We start from the raw sequence: 20,901 nt of genomic DNA on the forward strand, positions 1-20,901 counted from the left end.
GTGGGAAGAAAGGAGTTGTCGACAATTCGGGGGCAAAAAAGAAACCTGCAACAGAGTTTGAGAGTGGAGACACGACATGGCCAGCTTAGAGAGAAGGGGAGTCGTGAGAAAGCAGCCCAGGGTGATTGGCGCACTGAGGAAGGGTGTAACATAAACGCGGAGATTCAGAGCAGCACTCGCAGCATTCTGGAGGAATGCATCTCTGGAAGGAAATGGACAGTTGACGCTTAGGGTCGAGACCCTCCCCCCGAGCAGATTAGTGACAGGTAAAGGAGGTGATCAGGAATGGCGGGTGAATGAATTGATAGATGCCGGCAAACAATGAGAAAGGGAGAAAACAGATGGGGCAGAGTGGGGGGAGGGGTGTTTTAAGCCTGCAGACGGCTGCTTGGAGAGAGATAAACATGAACACAAAGGGGCTACCAGTGCAGATTCTGATATGCAAAGCTGAAAACGGGAACCATTAATGCCTGTCAGGAATTAAACATTGATCTTCCAGAGGACTTCCCCTCAATTGACTTTAGGTTGTTGGCGCATTGAGGGTGGCGGTGAAATTCATCGGTATGACTTGGTCCGGTAGTAAGATACGGGAAGTGATTCATATTTTGTCATGTCTTACTATGAATCTTTATAATGAGGGTAACATGGTTGATTAAGGACCTTTGTGTTCAAGAGATGGATGGCCCTTTCATTAAATCTGCACAAGACAAAATCAATTCCACAAACTTGCAAACAAAAAAACTGCCTTATTCTTATACCTTGCATAATTGGCCATATTTTCTGGAAGTGTTACAGTAATCCTTATGCTATCATAGATAAAACAGAGTAGACAAACAGTATCTTTATCCCCAGGGTTGAAATGGCCATTTGGTTACTAGTATAATTGGTTCTGCACAGTTTTGTGGGCCAAAAGGTCTGAGATGTATGTTCCATTTTCTATGATTGTTACCAAGTGAGTAATTCAAGAGGTCTGGATTGGATCTCATCTGTTTACTTAAATGCATGAAGGAATTAAAAATGTATCAACACCAGTCCTGAAGCTAGTAGATTGTCAGAAACAGTCTGACAACTAGGAAGGATGAATCATGCACTGGTATATGATTCATAATGACAAAGCTACCCAAACTATGCATGAATGCAAGAGATTTTGTAGAAAATCCAGAGCCAACAGCATTAAGTTCTTATGTTGTTTTCTTCCCCTTTCCTTTCAGATCTTAATGAAGGGTCTCAGCCCAAAACATCAACTCTCTACTCCTCACCATAGATGCTGCCTGGCCTGCTGAGTTCCTCCAGCATTCTGTGCGCTTGTGACCCAAACTGTGCTGTGAAATGAAGTAGGATTACATTCGTCTTGAATGTTGATACTCCTGTTGTTTAGTATGCACAGACTTAGCTTCACTTGGTTGGCACATATTGAAGCATGTTTATTCCTGGCATTTTATATCTATAGACTATACCCATTCTATATGAGTCCTGAAGAAGGGTCTCGGCCCAAAATGTTAACTGTTCTTTTCTATGGGTGCTGCCTGACCTGCTGCGTTCCTCCAGCAGTTGTATGCCTTCGAGTTTCCAGCATCTGCAGTCCTACTGCTGTTTATGTGGCCTAATCTATGCTATTAATCACAATAGTGCCATAAAACACAACAGAGGATGTCCTTGGTTTGAATAGGGAATGTTACTACTATAGTTAGCAGCAGCAGTGTAGGAGATAGCGTAAAACTTTACACAATGCCACCTGTAAGATTGAGATTCAATTCATACAGTATTCTAACAATTTTGTACAATCTCCCATGACCATGGTGGGTTTTCTCCCCCATTTTAAATTAGAAAGAGACGGTTAGTTGTGGGCATGCTATATTGGTGATGGAAGCATTGCAACACTTGCAAGCTGCCTCCCTGCAGGTGTTGGGGGTTGAAGCAAATGACACATTTCCACTGCATGTTTCCATGTACATGTGAGAAATAAAGCCAATCTTCAAAAGTTAGACCGGTTGCAAAAGATTGATTGTGGGATAACGTCAGTTAAATTTTTCCCTCGTAATGGTTTCAATCCAAGCTCAACCAGCCATCCTCAGTGTTTATTCCCGAAAGTGTTCCATTTGAATGAGTACAGATTCACCAATTGAGAGATTACAGGTTTACTTAACAGCTTTTGTCAAACTGCCATGAGGCTTCGAGGGACAGTGTCAATATTGAGCACTCCTTGATATATTCTCACCAGCAAGCACTTCCAGTTGCAACATTATGAATCTATTCTATCAGTGTGACAACACATATCCATAGCTGACGACAAAAAGAGTACTAGTAAGACTCGATCAGAGATTCCCAGCCTGGGGTCCACACTGCTTAAATGGTATTGGTCAATGGCATAAAAAAGGTTGTTTGCCCTGGACTAGATCAAGCTATTGTTGTCTAGTCTAAAAGACAAATCTACTAATTAAAAATCAGGGCAGGAATAGAAACCTTTTCAAGTGTCAACTGCTCAGTGCATACCTTTGATGTGCTAGAATCCAGGGCACAGGTCCATGTCCAATTGACAATACAGTGTGTTAATCTAGATGTGTTTCTATCGATGGCAATATTATACTGAAATAACTTGGTAAGTAGATGCATGTACAGTTAAACACTGAAAGCATGACTGACAAAGTGGTAAGAAGAACCCAGTGATATTACTTCTTTCTTTAATGCACAGATCAAGTTTGGTTGCTCCCAAATTATGGTTAAAGGTTTAAATAAACACAGTACTTGGTAAGAAATGAATGGTGCAAATATTTATTCAGATGGGAATTTTCAACCAATTCATTTTTAAAATAAACTAACAGTAACACATGCTGAACACACGCTATACTGATTATTAATGTCCTTTAAAGGTTAATACCTAATAAAGTCATACCAAATGTTTGACATTCTGGCTTTAGCTAGTACACTGATACCTACTGAAATTTTTTTAAGCATTGCAATAGAATGCATCTCTTCCTCTCCCCTTTCCTTTATCGTAGATACTAAATGAAGTGTTTTAAGAGAGGTATAGGAATGAGTCTGTAACAACTATAAAGACCTGCAACACTCTTGACCAAAGACATCTTCACTCTATTCCATTGTTTGTTTGATCATTGGTGAAATCTATAAGGCACACATATGAAATTAATAGCAGAGTTTTTTTTAAAACTATTGTTGTTGTAGATTTCTAACCTTTTGTTGATACAATAGTGAATTCAAAAATTTCAATAAATTAACAGTAAAGTACAGCAGAGCTAGTAATTTTAAATATAAACAAAAGCATCAAGTTTTGGTGTTTGGTTAAGACTGAATTCTGGACAATCTACTAAATTTTTGGGGGGAAATGAATTGTAAACAAAGATAATTAATAGGGACAAAATAGCAAGTTATTATCTCTAGAGCCAATAAAGACTACATTTCCCTTCAAAATAACAAAACACCATTTTGCAGGTTCTAATTTTTGTTGAGACACATTAAACTGAATAAATTAATATTTTGCTGTCGTTTTCTCTCATTACTACATGTAGCATGCATTTCATACTGCACTCAGTATAAATACATTCTACCTGAACATATCTACATAAGCCACATACATTACAAATATACATACATTCCTTTCAGTGTTTCCCAAAGTTTTCAGAAGGATCAAAAAAATATCCTATGCTTTCCAAGAGGGAAAGGTAACACAAATTAAATTTGCAAGAATTTTTTTTAGTTAACCTTTAAAATAAATAGTGGTGTCTAGAGGCCAATGCATAAGTTATCACTGCACAGATTATTTTCAGAGAAAATAATACCTTTGTTCTATCAATGTTTCCTGCTTATTTTCCATTGGTGATGAATCTTGCCTAACAGCAGTCAATTGTAACCATCTGAAAACTTGCCCAGATAGCTAATCTTAACATACCATTTCTAACAGATCATGGAAGATATAGCTTGAAGATAACGCCAGCACCTACAATGGCACGTACACTTTGTGTAGATGTCATCACATAGCAGATGCCCTGGTCACAATATATGATGTTAATGCCAGAAGTCGCACCTGTATCACACTCTGGCTTGGATCCAGGAAGAAAATAGTGTCTTTGTGCTTTGCATGAACGGTACCTAATCTGCTCAGTGACTTCCTACATTTTTCCCTAGTTTATGGGTCATCATAATGACATTGCACTGCAACAACACAGAAACCTTCCATTGCTGAGCGTCCATTTATTTCCAATGCTATCCGAAGATATGAACGATCAGTTCGTATGTGGTCATCATAATGGCAGTGTTTGGAATCTGGCGAATCAGCTGGGCTTGTAGTCCTCTATAGAAGGCACTGTAACCTTCCTCTATTGCCACTAAACGTGCCGTTTGCAAAAATGCCTTGTATTTCGTGCCTTCTTCCCGTAACCTCGTCCTTATTACTTCTGAAAAACAAATAGGTTTTTTTCTTGCAGTTTTCCACTTTAGCATCAAAGCTCCTTCAACCAATCAAAATTTAAATGGATGTCACCAAGACTTGAGGATGTGAGTTAAAAGATTGGTTAGATTGGGACTTTTGTCCCTGGAACATAGGAAAATGAGGGGAGATTTGGTACAGGTATGCAAATTTATGAGGAGTAGGGATAGGGTAAATACAAGCAGGCTTCATCCATTAAGGTTGGGTAAGACTAGAACCAGAAGTCATGGGTTAAGGGTGAAAGGTGAAATGTTTAAAGGGAACATTAGGAGTTACTTCTTCACTCAGAGGGCAGTGAGAGTGTGGAACGAGCTAACAGCGGATGTGGTGGATGCAGGATTGATTTCAATATTTAAGAATTTTGGATCAGTGTATGGATGGGAGTGGTAGGGAAGGCTATGGTCCAGAAGAAATGTGATGAGACTAGGCAGGATAATAGTTCAGCAGGGACTAGATGAGTCGAAGGGTCTATTTCTGTGGCTGTAGTATTCTATGACTCTTCCTCTCACCATAACGGTACTGACCCAGAAGACGGACCAATCTTGCCATTAAGTCTTTATGAGAGGTAAAAACAATATATCCTCACAAATACATTAGCACAAAGAGATTCTACAGATGCTGGAAATCTTAAGCAACACACACAAAATGCAAGTAAGTCAGGCAGCATCTACGGGTAAGGGGCAATAAAAAGTCAATGAGCATTTTGTGTGTGTTACTCACACATACAGAAATTAGAATCACCGAATGGTTGCTCGCATGGTTTTTGTTTAGTATTTGTAGGTATTTGCAATTTTCTTGAACAGCAATATTAATTTTTGGCTTTGATTTTTTTTTCTTATTTGCATCTACATGTGCATTAATCAAACATTAATGTTTAATTTGTAACACATTAAACTCTAAAGGGAAAATATTCTGGTTTTCAAAACAAACTGCTGTCATTTTATTATCTTTTGTGTTAATATTATTTATGTACTATATGTGATTTATGTACTGTAATTTGTGCCTTGGTCCCAGAGGAACATTGCAATGTTACCTCAGTTTTAGCCCATCTCCCTGGACTCAAGATTATTACCAGCCCTTTTCCTCACATACCCTCCACAATCTCAGATCTATTAACTCCTCATCATCCCACTCATCCTCTCCCATTTACCCCTTCCTGCTCCCCATGACCACTGTCAAAAATTCCTTCCCTCCACACTTCATGCCAAACCAGGAGGAGGAAGAATACTAACCATGAGGATAGGCAGTACAAGATGCACATGTCTTTGAAATTCCTGCAGCGATCATTAATCCGAAGAAGTCTGAAACATTCTTATTGTTCTCCCTCACAGTGATCCTCCATTCCTCCAAATGTTTCTTCAAGGCTTCATAAATAACAAAGTGAATCACAGTCTCGGAGATCCCAGCATATGAGGCAGTTAAACCTCTGTAAAACCCCTTGAATCCTTCAGTTTGATAGACGTGCCTTGCACACTGGAAAGCATTTGTTGCTTTTTCACCTCGTTTCCTGCAACCAGATAACAAGGAACTAAATAAAATACAGAAGCATTTTTACTTGTTAAAATTATATTGTAATAAAACAAGTACACATCCTTAAATAAATTCAGAAGTACAACCTACCTGCTTTCCAGCTGCATTCTTGTTTTAACCAACCAAATGGGGTTCATCAATGTGTTTGTGATAAAGCCTAGTGTATTAAAAGGTTACATTTTAATGTAAGTTATACGAGTTCTAGAAAAAAAGCATTCATTGACTTTAGAAATTCTGGATGGAGTGAATTGCTTCATGACCATAAAAAGATTAAGAATACAGGTATGGTTATGGGCTGTCTGTCCCATTCCCATCAGGGAAGAAGCAACACAGCATCCACGCCATGACCACTACTGACTCAGAAACAATTACTTTCCCCAAGCCGTCAGGCTGATCAACACGTCCACCCACTAACCCACCCCTCCACATCACCTAGCACCACTATGTACATTGAATCAGTCTGAGTACATAACAGTTACTTGTACATTGTGTTTTATAGGATTGCTTTTATATTTATTGATTTTTTAATTGTGTACTTTATACTTATGGTGTTTTTTATGCTGCATCAGATCTGGAGTAAATATCAATTTGTTCTCCTTTAATCGAAGAATGACAATAAACTATCTAGAATCTTTAGGAGGGCGAAGAGGATAGACCTGGCAGATAAGGCTAAGGAAAAACTCCAAGAGGTTGTATAATTACATTAAGAGTAAAAAGGAAGGTGAGAGAGAGAGTAGGTTCCCTTAGAGATCAGCATTGCTACTTATGTCTTGAACTGCAGGAGAGAGACTGGATTTTTAATTTTTTTTTCTCCTCAGTATGGCAGAGGAGAAAATAGTGGTCACTCAAGAGGCAAGAGATAAACAAATGCAGACGCTTTGGAGGATAGTCAGCCACACCCTCCTCTAAATATATCAGTCACTTCACTACTCTGTAAATACTTCAAAACACTTTATAATGCTGTTTACATTGTAAATACATGCTGGATTTACGTATTTATGCACACTATTCCATATCTGTACTTTAACCTCTAACTATTTTTTTTAATCTAATTCTTTATTCTTATAATTTTTGAATGTGTTTTTTGTTGCATGCTGCACCAAAAACCACACCAAAATCTTAATATATGGAAATATATACGGTAAATAAAGTTGATCCTTTATCTCTACCAGTCAAAGAAACATTTGCAGATTAAGGTGGATGAATCTCCGAGGGTACATCTTTGGTCTTTATAGGAGGCTGGAGAGGAAACTCTGGAGACCTTTGCAGAGATATTTTCTTCATCGTCAGCCTCTGCTAAATTCCCAAAGACTGGATGGTGGCTAATTGTGTTCCATTATTTAACATGGACAAGTCAGGGAACTACAGGCCTGACACTGGTAGTGGAGAAGAGTTACTGGAGTAAATTCTGAGGGACAGGATCTACTAACATTTAGATTGGCAGAGTCTGATTAGGGGACAGCATGGCTTTGTGTGTGGAAAGTGATGCTTGATAACCTTTTAGAGATTTTTTTTTTTTAAAAAGAGGTATCTAAAAGGTAAATGAGGGCAAGTGTATGTTGTCCAAGTCATTGGTGAAGCTATGCTTGGAGCACTGTGTATAGTTTGGTCACCCTGTGATAGCCAAGATGAGGTTAAACTGGAAAGTATTTGAGGATCTTGCCAGGACTAGAGGGCTTGAGTTATATGGAGAGGTTGGCTGGGTTAGGCCTTTATTCCTTAGAATGTAGGAGAATGAGACACAGAGGCATAGACAAGATGAGTGGTAATCATCTTTTCTCCCAGGGTAGGGAGTCCAAAATTAGGGGACATAAATTTATGGTGAGAGGGGAAAGATTTAAAAGGAACCCAATGGGCAACTTTTTCCACAGATAGGGTGTTGAGTGTGTGGAACTAGCTGCCAGAGGAATTGGTTGAGACAGGTATACTAGTATTAGGTGTGTATGAAGGGGCAGTGCTTGGAGGGAAATAGGCTCAACGCAGGAAACTGGGCCTAGCTGAGTGGGCCCCTAGCTTGCTGGGCCTGAATCCATTGCGCTACGACTATTTACTTCCTTTTGACGCTTCTTGAAATAATGAATTAAAAATCCAAAAGTACAACAATTCAGTCAAACAGTAGATTTACAAATACGCTGCCAGCTTTAAGGTTCGATATTTTAACACAGTGCACTAATGGGGCCAGGAACAAGCACTTGGCAGGTGACTCTGCCAATTACTAATCCTGAAAACAGAGCCCAAATAAGTAAACCAGCTTGGCACAGGGAACAACCCCTTGTAACAACGGGCAGGGCGAGGTGGTGGGAAACAGGCAAATCCTCTGTCCAGCTCCAAACTATTTAATACTCTTAATCAACTGCACACAGAGATGGCAGATTAAGCAAAGTGCTGAAATGGGGTGGCACCCAGAGCAGAGATCTGCAAACCTAGGAGAGGCAGCTCACACAGCACTTATTGGTCTGTCCACTGCTCAAGATCCATCCCAGTACAGGGTATAGCTATAATCATTCAAACTAACATTGAAATGTGCCTATCAGTGCAAGTAAATAAGACTTTGGTAAGGCAAGAGTCCATTAATATCAGTTAGTTGGCTGCAAGTTAAAACCTCATTTGTTGATAAAGATAAAACTTGCATAATTTTATTAAGAATACAGACATCTGGGTAAATGGTACAAACATCTAAGTTGTAGAAAGAGGTATAAAACTTTACCTTATATACAAAAAACATCTAATTAAAAATACTTACTTGCAAAGCCAGCAGAACACATGTTGACAACATTAGAGTGTGGTACAAAGATTGCATTACATTTCTCCTTGGCTTTAGAGTATGCAGCAAAGTAGATCGCTCTGTATAGACACAATAGAGACAATTTATTAAGTGTCTTCAGGAAATACAATGATTCTAGAATGCAACAGTATAGCACAAGCACAGTCCAGGCCCTTCAGCCCGATATTGCACTAACTTTTAACCAACTCCAAGATCAATATATCATTTCTCTTCCACATACCATAGCCCTTTACTTTTCTTTCATCCGTGTGCCTATCGAAGTGTTTTTTAAGCTGTCTCTAACCTACCTCTCTCTACCACTACCCCTAGCAATGTTCCATTCTTCGATTGAAAAAGCAGCTTTGGATATAGAAGTACATATCCAAAACGCTTTGAACAGAGACGTACATAATATCTCAACTGCTAAACATGCCAATTAATTTCATCCTCAATACTTGAGCCTCGTACATTTAAAAAATATATAATTCAAAATACAAACTTAAGATTCAGATTGCATGCTCAAAAACAAAAGTGCACAACTTCAATCCAGCCAATCAGTCATTGGCAAGGTATTGCAGTGTCACTTAAGACCATAAGACAGAGGAGCAGAAGTAGGCCATTCGGCCCATTGAATGTGCCCCACCATTCAATCATGGGCTGATCCGATTCTTCCAGTCCTCCCCACTCCCCTGCCTTCTCCCCATACCCTTTACTGCCCTAGCTAATCAAGAACCTATCTCTGCCTTAAATATACCTAAAGACTTGGTCTCCACAGCTGCTTGTGGCAACAAATTTCACGGACTTACCACCCTCTGACTAAAGTAATTTCTCCGCATCTTTGTTCTAAATGGACGTCCTTCAATTCTGAAGTTGTGCCCTCTTGTCCCAGACTCCCCAACCGTAACTTTGCCATATCTAATCTGTTCAGGGCTTTTAATATTTGGCATGTTTCCATGAGATCCCCCCTCATTCTCATGAACTCCAGGGAATACAGCCCAAGAGCTGCCAGATGTTCCTCATATGGTAACCCTGTCATTCTTGGAATCATTGTTGTGAATCTTCTCTGATTCACCCTCTCCAATGTCAGTATAACCTTTCTAAAATAAGGAGCCCAGAACTGCACACAATACTCCACGTGGTCTCACGAGTGCCTTACAGAGCCTCAACACCACATCCTTGCTCTTATATTCTATACCTCTAGAAACGAATGCCAACATTACATTCGCCTTCTTCACCACCGACTTAACCTGGAGGTTAACCTTTAGGGAATCCTACACAAGGATTCCCAAGTTCCTTTGCATCTCTGCATTTTGAATTCTCTCCCCATCTAATAATAGTCTGCCCGCTTATTTCTTCAACCAAAGTGCATGACCATACACTTTCTCCACCCATGCTAGTAACTACCCTGCAATTCCATGGGCTCTTATCTTGCTAAGCAGTCTCATGAGCAGTACCTTGTCAAAGGCCTTCTGAAAGTCCAAGTACACCATATCCACAGCATCTCCTTTGTCTGCCCTGTTTGTAATTTCCTCCAAAAATTGCTGTAGGTTAGTCAGGCAGGATTTTCCTTTCAGGAAACCATGCTGGCTTTGGCCTATCTTGTCATGTGCCTCCAGGTACTCCATAATCTCATCCTCAACAATCAATTCTAACAACTTCCCAACTACTGATATCAGGCTAACAGGTCTATAGTTTCCTTTCTGCTGCCTCCCATCCTTCCTAAGTAGCAAAGTAACATTTGTAATTTTCCAGTCATCCTGTACAATGCCAGAATCTATTAATTCTTGAAAGATCAGTGAAAGAATTTCACTCAAGTTACAGTAATGGGCCGTGACATCAAGGCAGCAACTGAACAAAACTAGTACTTCAGTAGTTGAGATTCATTTTCCTGTGGACATTCACAGTAAATACATAGAAACACGGTAGAATGGATCAAAACTGCAGACAAAACTGTATAGACTACCAATGTGCAAAAGACAACAACTGCGAATACAAAAAATGGTAATAAATAAATAAGCAATAAATATCAAGAACATGAGATGAAGAGTCCCTGAAAACAAGCCCATACATTGTGGGATCAGTTCAGGGTTAGGGTGACTGAAGTTGAGCAATGTTATCCCCTCTGGTTCAATAAACCAGAAGTAAGGAGTTTGATAGTCAATGGCCATCAAGGGGTAAACAATAGTTTGAGTGATACCTTTCACAAAGAAAGGTGGCTAGTCAACATATTGAATAAGGAGTTCTTCCTTTTGTGGCATGAATATATAGTAAAATGAGGTCACATATATTATTTTCGAATACAGGTTTGAATACTGCACAATTTGTTATCACAAGCCAAGAGATACTAACGAGGTATTAAGAATGCACATTAAATGGTTACAAGAGCCTATTAACCAAACCAAGACCGAAGAATATTTCCTTCCTCTAAAAGAATGCGGTTAAATTTACCTTGATGGAATAACACCAATCAAGTTAGGTCCCAGTCCTCTGAAAAGTGATCTTGGTCCCTCTTTTTCCAAAATGGATCTGCAAAATGCAATTCAAATATTTAGAAATTTATGAAATAAAAGAATACTGTGGGTGAACTTTTGCAATGTTATAGTGACAAAGTGCAATAAATCTTGTTGAATTCAGAGCACTGAATAAAGCTACTGAATCCTCTCTCAAGGTTATATCTTTGACTGGCTGAGTATATACTCTGAAATCCCCTTCTCAGTCCCATTCTGAACTTTCAGTTCTTAAAAATCCACCTGGTGAACATGATATTTATAGCTGTACTAAGAATTTATGAAATATTAACAACTTGCAATGTTAATCTTTATAGAAGATTCTATAAACGCAGAGTGGTGAGTGTGTAGAATGGGCTGCCGGCAACGGTGGTGGGGGTGGATATGACAAAGTCTTTTCAGAGGCTCCTGGATAGGTGCATGAAGCCAAGAAAAATAGAGGGCTATGGGTAACCCTAGGTAATTTCTAAAGTAAGTACATGTTCGGCACAGCATTGTGGGCCGAAAGGTCTGTATTGGGCTGTAGGTTTTCTATGTTTCTATGAAGTTGTATAACCCAATCCCTTGTACAGTGGATACAATGGATTACAGAAATATTGCTGAACTCGAACCAGACCATCAACACTGTATGATGGAAACAAGAGGTTATCAACGGCCTGTGCTCCACTGCGAGCTAAGGGCCCCAGAAGAACTTCTATTAAAGGCAGTAGACTTGAGAAACTGGGATTGTTCTAATATTTTAATGCAGAGAGGCAAATGGAAGGAAGTATTTGAACTTATCAAAGAACTAGACAAAGTGAAGGTAATTTTGGACAGTTTAAAAAAATCAAGTGATAAGATTACGTGGAAAAGTAAATGAGATATTCTATCAGCCAAGAACATACTGAATGACAGAGTGGCCTCCAGGAATTGTAAAGCCTACTATTTCAACACCTATTTATCTTACTTTACCAATTAATAACTAACTTGAGACGCATTGATTGGGCAATCACTGAACCATCCAGGATACTACTTGGAACAACACGCGTCAATACCCAACTCAATACCTAGAAGACAATTTATGACTTTTACACAGAAAACAAAATAAAAACAAATGGAAATAATCCACTTACTTTAGAACTTGGAAAAGTCCTGGTGCGACACGTGCTGGCCGAACAACACCCGGTCCATTGATTGTACTGAGGTTGACCTGTGGAATGTAGACTGGTCGAAGTGTTAAACCCGAGGACTGGAGCCGTGTCTTAATCACTTCCAATGGGCAGGTGACAATTGCCCCCACTGTTCCTCCACACCTGTGGAAAGTGCAAACAGAAAGTTAATTAATTGATTTCATTAACTAATGCCATTGTGGCCTCAAATCAAAGTGATCTTTGTAGGAGCTGTACTTTGAGAGAAGGGAGAATAGAGGCTTGTGGGGAAAGGATGATAATATTGCTCTATTAAAAATTACTTAAAAGGAAGTCCACCATGGACGGACCCAAGGTCAGCTGCAAAAAGAGGATTGGGTATGGGGTTAGCAACCCCATCCTGTAAAAATCCAGAGCTATAGAAACACCAACAGAAGCTCCAAATATGATGGCAGAATATAGTAATGGTAAGACTCTTGGCAGTGTGGAGGATCAGAGGGATCTTGGGGTCCAAGTCCATAAGACACTCAAAGTAGCTGTGCAAGTGGACTATGTGGTTAAGAAAGCGTAAGGTGTATTGGCCTTCATCAATTGTGGAATTGAATTTAGGAGCCAAGAGGTCATGTTGCAGCTATATAGGACCCTGGTCAGACCCCACTTGGAATACAGTGCTCAGTTCTGGTACCCTCACTACAGGAAGGATGTGGAAGCCATAGAAAGGGTGCAGAGGAGATATACAAGGATGAGAATGAGAGATGACCTGATAGAGGTGTACAAGATGAGAGGAATTGATCGTGTGGATAGTCAGAGGCTTTTTCCCCAGGACTGAAATGGTTGCCACAAGACGACACAGATTAAGGTGCTGGGGAGTAGGTACAGAGGAGATGGCAGGGGTACGTTTTTTACTCAGAGTGGTGAGTACATGGAATGGGCTGCCGACAACGGTGGTGGAGGCGGATACAATAGGGTCTTTTAAGAAGGTTTTAGACAGGTACATGGAGCTTAGTGAAATAGAGGGCTGTAGGTAAGCCTAGTAATTTCTAAGGTAGGGACATGTTTGGCACAACCTTGTGGGCCGAAGGGCTTGTATTGTGCTGTAGGTTTTTGTATGTTTCTATCTCATCCTTGGGAGAAGAAGGCTCTTCTCCAGATGGGGACAACTTGAAAGACTGACCCAGGATAGAGGGCTCTGGCGAGCAACTTGTCGTTGCTCTATGCCCAAGCAGGGGTGATGGGTTTAAGAAGCCGCCGCCTATCTATGTGAAAAGCAAAAGGAGAATAAATGCAGGGCCCATTTTGACAGTGCAGACCTTTGTCAAAAATTTTAAAAATAGAAGCAAATTACATTATCAGGCAGGATTATGCAAAGCTATACAGACTCAAGAGACTACAGATGCTGGATTCTGGAGCAATCAAGTGCTGGAGGGTCAAGTGGGATACATGGTGTGGTGGGGGGGGGTGTAGGAGATGTTGATCTTTCAAGCTGAAACCCTGCAAAACACTGACAATTACTTCCCTCACTAGATACTGTTTGACCCAGAGATACCCTTAGCAGTTACTTAATGCTCTTGCAAAGTTATGCAGTTGTTAAATAATATGACTTTTGTCAACCACTGATGCCAGGTGTGTGTTAATCATAGGCTTTGGGCCATGCCCACTTTATACATGCAAATAACATGAACATTGTTTTAATATTTAATCTGACTTTATGCATCATTGTTATCATGACATTGGAAACAATGATAGAGAATTTTACATTATCGACACAAGCATATAATTAATTCATGATACAGGGACTATGCAGTACATAAAAGTAGAGTACAAGAAAGTGTTCCACAGAATTAAGACACTAGCAGAGAAAAAAACTAGAAAAACGAACTGTCCTGTGTCAATGCTCTAATGCCGTACAACTATTCTTCTGCCACACAGAGATTTTAAAAAACCCTCTACTGTTGACATGTCGGAATGGGAACGAGAAGTGGAATTAAATGGATGGCTACCGGGAGATCCCGCTTTTTCTGGTAGATGGAGAATAGGTGCTCGGCGAAGTGGTCTCCCCAATATACAAGAGGCCACACTGGGACGGATACAGTAGATAACCTCAACAGACTTACAGGTGAAGTGTCGCCTCACCTGGAAGGACTGTTTGGGGCCCTGAATGGCAGTCAATGACTCAACAGGAGTTTCACCACTGTCAATCCTCACTTTGTCCTTCTCACTTAAATGCACATAAACACTTGGGCATTATTCATTGATTAATAACCAGAAAGAGAATGCATGATTGAACCCTGGCATGTTCAAGTTAACAGTGACATTGCATTTCTATATTGTGAGCCCAACTGAAAAGAATTGCAATCAGTAGAACATTTACATCCAAAATAAAATCTCAATATACAAACGTAGTTGGCCTTCCTTATCTGCAGGGGATTGGTTCCAGGACCCCCCCCCCCCCCCCACCGATACCAAAAAACAGATGCTCAAGTCCCTTATATAAAATGGCATAGTATTTGCATATAACCAACTCACATCCTCATGTGTATTTTAAATCATCTCTATATTACTTATAATAGCTAATACAATATAACTGCTATGTAAATAGTTGTTATATTGTATTGTTTAAGGAATAATGACAAGAAAAAAAGTCTGTACATGTTCAGTACAGTTACAACCATCGTAGCTCTTCTGGGAAAGCTGATGCCGTCTCAGCAACAGCCGATCCAGATTCTCCCGTGATCCTTAAGTTGTTGAGACTGTAGCATTTTACATAGCCAGCCAGCCATCCCTTACTAGCCTTAAACTCCTCTCGTTCACAAGACGCGAGGCGAACAACGCTCAAACAACAAATGCTGGAGAGTGAACTTCCGGGTTTTCCTCACCGCTGTTGGTTGAATCCGCACATGCGGAACCCGCGGATATGGAAGGCCGACTGTATTCTATTTGAAACCTAGCCTGTTCTACTCACCATCAACGTATTCTTAGAAAGGCACAGCAAAGGAACATGAATTTCAACCCACAATGCAATGCCACACTAATCAGTAAGCAAATGCCCAATTAAGCTAACCCCTTCTGCCTATACAATGTCGTATCCTTCTATTTCCTGCACATTCATGTGGTTATCCAAGAGCCTCTATGGCATATATGTCAAACTCAAGGCCCGCGGGCCAAATCCGGCCCACGGTGGAATTATCTTTGGCCCGCGAGATAATATCTAATTACTATTAAAGCTGGCCCCAGTAATCGAAGCGCCTATGGCGTATGATATGGCTAATGCTGAATTTATTCAGGTACCAGGTTTTCAGGGTTTTTAGTGTTTATTCGGCAGTCTTCTTCATAAGAAACGGAATTTGTAAAGTGAAACACTTTGTAGTTATAGCAGAGACTGAGACACATGAGAGCAGGCTGAAAAAACGGAGGCAACAAAAGCTGCGTTCGCATGCATCCAACTGATCTGGTCCGCATGAAGCTACATTTTGCTCAATCCGGCCCGTGACCTAAAATGAGTTTGACACCCCTGCTCTATAGTATTTGCCTCCACCACTACCCTAGGTAGTCGTTACAGACACCCACCACTCTGCCCCACTCTGATTTTAACTTACCTCCTCGCACCTTAAATGCATGCCCGCTGGTTTTAGACATTTCAACCTTGGGGAAAAATGATACTATCAACACACAGCTCTACCTTCATAATCACCTCAAAAAACTCAATCAAGTTAGTAAGTTACAACTTGCCCTACACAAAGTCTAATTCTGCTATGGTTTTCCAATTCTTATAAATCATACGCCCTATTCCTAAGAAAGGTTGCTCTCTAGTAACTTCCATGCCCCTGATGTGAGAGTCATGATCTATAGTTTTCTGGATTAACCTTGTTTCCCTATTTGAATAATGGAAGAACATTAGCACCTTGTCAATCCTCCTGATCCTTTCCTGTGGATGCAGAAGACACAAAGATATTGGTCAAGGCCCCAGGCCCCAAATTCTATTAAATTTCATCCTAGTAGAATTTCATTCTATTAAATTTCAAAATTCGCAAGCTCCACCCTGATCTTCCTATCTTCCATGTCCTTCTCATTGGTAAGAAGATTTATTACCCCCGCCTTCCAGTAGGACCCCCTCCTTCATCCTCGAGTGGTCCCACCTACTCTTTAGCTATCCTCTTGCATTTGATGTACAAAACACTGTTAGATTCCCTTTATTGCTATTTGCCAAGGACTTTTCATTGTCTTTGCTGGCTTTCCTGAGTCCCTTGAGTTCTTTTCTGGTTTCTTATCTTCTTCAAGCTTGACTTTAACTTCCTAAACCTTAGTGGATTTCCTTTAAATTCTTGAATAAATTCACCAACTTTCAACATGCAGTATTCCCTTACCTTGCCATCCTTGTCCTTCCTTCTTATTGGAATATAACTGTCCTACTCTCTGTGCTGTTTATCTTTAAACACTCTCCACACGTCAGGTGTGTACTTGCCCAAAAACAGCTGCACTCAATTGACTCTTCCCTGGTTCCTGCCTGATACTCTTGTAATTTGCCCTGGTCCAATTTAATACTGTCCTGTGAGTACCACACAGATCAATATCTCAAAAGTCTTAAAACTCAGGGGGTCAAGAACACTGTTCCATAACTGTACTCTCACTGAAAGTAAGGTCAGTCACTTGGCCAGGCTCACCACCGAACACCACAAGAAGTTCGGCCCCTCCTCTTGCTGCTGGAAAAATGTAGATTTTATATCTACATATAAAATTTTTAAAAACCTCCTGACATGCACAACAAATTCTGCCCTGTCTTAAATGTTTCTGCGCTAAAGGAGGTCCCAGTCTATATTAAGGAAGTTGTAGTCATTCACTGCAACAACCCTGTTGTTTTTACACCCTTCTCTTATCACCCTGCATATAACCATATAACAATCACAGCACAGAAACAGGCCATCTCGGCCCTCCTAGTCCGTGCCGAACTCTTAATCTCACCTAGTCCCACCTACTCGCACTCAGCCCATAACCCTCCACTCCTTTCCTGTCCATATACCTATCCAATTTTACCTCAAATGACACAACTGAACTGGCCTCTACTACTTCTACAGAAAGCTCATTCCACACAGCTATCACTCTCTGAGTAAAGAAATACCCCCTCGTGTTTCCCTTAAACTTTTGCCCCCTAACTCTCAAATCATGTCCTCTCGTTTGAATCTCCCCTACTCTCAATGGAAACAGCCTATTCATGTCAACTCTCAAAATTTTAAATACCTCGATCAAGTCCCCCCTCAACCTTCTACGCTCCAATGAATAGAGACCTAACTTGTTCAACCTTTCTCTGTAACTTAAGTGCTGAAACCCAGGTAACATCCTAGTAAATCGTCTCTGCACTCTCTCTAATTTATTGATATCTTTCCTATAATTTGGTGACCAGAACTGTACCCAATATTCCAAATTTGGCCTTACCAATGCCTTGTACAATTTTAACATTACATCTGTTCCTTAATGTCCTGGTGGCTATTGGAGGGGCCTGCATTATAATCCCAGAATAATTACACCTTTCTTAATTAGAGTTCTACCCATACTCAGTGAATGAGCCCTCCATTGTGTCCCTCTGAATGCAACTGTGTAATTGTTTCTGATTAAAGAGCACAACTTTTTCACCCACCCTCTTATCTCCTCCTCCATCTTTTCTAAAACATCAAAACCCTGGAACACTTAAGCATCCATTTCTGTCCCTCTCTTAACCAACTCTTTGTTACATAATTCCATGTACTGACCAATGCTTTACCATCATACTCCTAGCATTAAACTATGCTCACTTCAACCTGTCCAACCCATTGTGTCTGTAACCTTGCTCCTTACAGTTCTTACTGGTCATGACATTACTTTCTTAACTCTTCCAGTTTCTGACTTTGCTCTCTGGTTCCCACTCGGCCAGGATATTAATGCCCCTTCAGTAAAAGTGCAACCTGTACCTCCTGTGCAGGTCACCCCTGCTGCAAAAGAGATTTCAATGATCCAAGAACCTGAAACCTTGCTATCTGCACCAGTTTAATAGCCACTCATTCGTCTACTCTACCTTTCAATTCAAGCCATGAACAGCACTTGCTATCCTCCATTGGTTCACCATCCCTAATACGAAAATACCACACCTACAAATTTGCTTTGTAACCCTCTTCCAAACCAGCTCTAGAATTTGACCTGTGCTTTCGTGCAATGAAAAGTTTAACTTTATTTATCACACTTGATTGAAACATACTGGGAAACGCCTCATTTGCATCAATGAACAATGAGGTCCAAGGATGTGCTGGGGGCAGACCCCAAAAGTTGCCATGCTTCAGGTTCCAACATTGCCTGCCCACAACTCACTAACCCCTAACTTGCATGTCTTTGGAACGTGGAAGGAAATCGAAGAACCTGGAGGAAAACCATGTGGTCAATGGAAGAACGTACAAACTCCTTATACAGTGACGGGAATTGAACCCAGATTACTGGTGCTATTCCTCTATCTTTCTATTCACCACTCCCAACATCAGCCACCTGGGTTTAGAAACCCTTGCCTTGCCATCCTTAGATGTATTAGAGAAGATAGCTCTAAAGCTTCCATTAAGCCAGAGTTACACTCTACCACACCCCTAATCCCCAACCACAAGTAATGACAACCATTCACCAGAGATAAATTTTTTATCAGTTTTAGTATAAGGGAGTAGGCTTTATAACACCCTAAAACATAGGAGCACAATTGGGCCATTTAGCCCATCAATTCTGCTCCGCCACTTCATCATGGCTGATTTATTACCCTTTTCAACCCCTGTCTCCTGCCTTCTCCTCCTAATTGCTGAAGCCCTTACTAATAAAGGATCAATCAACCTCCATTTTAAATATACTCAGTGATTTGTCTCCAGTGCCATTTATAACAATGAATTCCACAGATTCATCATCCTCTGGCTAAAGAAATACCTCATCTCCATTCTGGAGGGATGTCTTTCTATTCTGAGGATGAGCCCTCTTGTCCTAGTAGGAAACATCATCTTCTACTTGTTTGTATCATGTTTTGTATTCACTCAGAATCATTCACTTGCTAAAAGTATAAAAGCTAGGAGGTGGTTGAGGGTACTTGACAGATGCACAAAATTATGAGGAGCTTAACTGGTAAATAGCTGAAAACTTTACTTAGAGAAAAGTTACCTAAAACTAGAAGTTGTAAGTTTAGGTAAGGAGGATATATTGCAACTTTTTATACCCGGGGACGATTGGAATCTGAAGCACACCACCTGAGTGGGTGGTGGAGGGAGAAATTCTTACATCGACAGTAGTGTAATGGTTAGTACTATTCTGTAAGGAGCCCTCCCATGGAAGGCATAGGTTTTTCCTGGGTGCTCCGGCTTGTTCCCTCATTCCAATGACATCATTGTAAATTGTCCCGTGACTAGGTTAGGGTACAAACTGGAGTTCTTGGTTGCTGGAGCGGCATGGTACAAAGGGCTGAAAGGGCCTGTTCCATGCTGCATCGCCAACTAATTAAACTAAATAAATAAATTTACATAAAACTTTAAATAGTACACCACAGCACAGGAAGATGCCCTTCAACCCACAATGCCTGTGTTGATGCCCAATTAAACTAATCCGTAACCCTCCATTCAAAAGCCTCTTAAATGCCACTGTTTTTACAACCTGTCTTAGCAGTGTATTCTGGGTACCCACTACAACAGTGTTACTCCTTTAAACCTTTCCCTCTCTCAGCTGTATGTATAGTATCTGAAATACATCTTATGGAAATGTTTGTCTGATGATGAACTTCAATAAAAAATAAATTAGAAAAAAAAAGTTATGCTCTTCCAGTGCTTGATATTTAAACCCTGGGAAAAAGATTCTGGATGTTTATCCTACAGTAATTACATGTACATCCCAAATGCACTGGTTTGGAACAGACATAATTCCAGTTAACTATAACATATCGGGACCAGTACATTTTGGCCCAATTAAGCAGCTGCCACAATTAGCCAAAGTTTCATGGAAATAGTCAAAAGCTATTAAAAAAATAAACTATTATTTAACAAATGATGTATTTAAAGAAAATACAGAATGAATTAGAACGCTATCAATACTATGACAGTACACTACTATAAAACTGTTGCTTCCTGGTAGTTATTGACGGAGAAGCTCATCCCGAGTATGATTTTTTCTGCATTGACTGTAAATAAACAAAATCAGCAGAAAGCCAGTGTAGATAATGGCCTGCCTTCCTGCATGGCATTGTGTCAAAAAGCACTGCCTTTTCCATTGGCACCCATCTACCCAAATGAATAACATAACTCAAGCACAGTGTAGTGTCTAATGGCCACACAAGATCACACAACTGATGCTAGAAACAGCATAGTGTCCCAAATAAACAAAGGAAAATCCTGGCTATTTTCCTGATTAGTTTTGTTCTTCAAGAGTTGTCCCAAATAACTGGCTGCCCCAATTAGCTAGAATCTATTGTACTAGCAAAAGGCTAGTATCAAACTGACTGATCATTAAGCACAGCAAAACTGAACTGCGACTTGAAGACGCAATAAT

The 20,901-nt window shown here is 40.2% G+C and overlaps 1 protein-coding gene across 1 annotated transcript in view; it reads right to left on the reverse strand.

The window, feature by feature from the left end:
* Positions 1-2,756: 2,756 nt before the first annotated feature.
* Positions 2,757-20,901, reverse strand: part of slc25a33 (solute carrier family 25 member 33) — a 30,728-nt gene continuing 12,583 nt past the window's right edge. Inside the window, exons 2-7 of the mRNA XM_073032261.1 lie at positions 12,358-12,537; positions 11,187-11,264; positions 8,718-8,818; positions 6,065-6,131; positions 5,677-5,951; positions 2,757-4,412 (exon numbers count right to left, since the gene is read on the reverse strand). Coding sequence (XP_072888362.1) covers positions 4,222-4,412; positions 5,677-5,951; positions 6,065-6,131; positions 8,718-8,818; positions 11,187-11,264; positions 12,358-12,537 — 892 coding nt within the window. The 3' untranslated portion in view covers positions 2,757-4,221. The remainder of the gene's footprint in view (positions 4,413-5,676; positions 5,952-6,064; positions 6,132-8,717; positions 8,819-11,186; positions 11,265-12,357; positions 12,538-20,901) is intronic.

Source organism: Hemitrygon akajei, chromosome 29 (assembly GCF_048418815.1).
Source record: "Hemitrygon akajei chromosome 29, sHemAka1.3, whole genome shotgun sequence".
NCBI classification, from domain to species: domain Eukaryota; kingdom Metazoa; phylum Chordata; class Chondrichthyes; order Myliobatiformes; family Dasyatidae; genus Hemitrygon; species Hemitrygon akajei.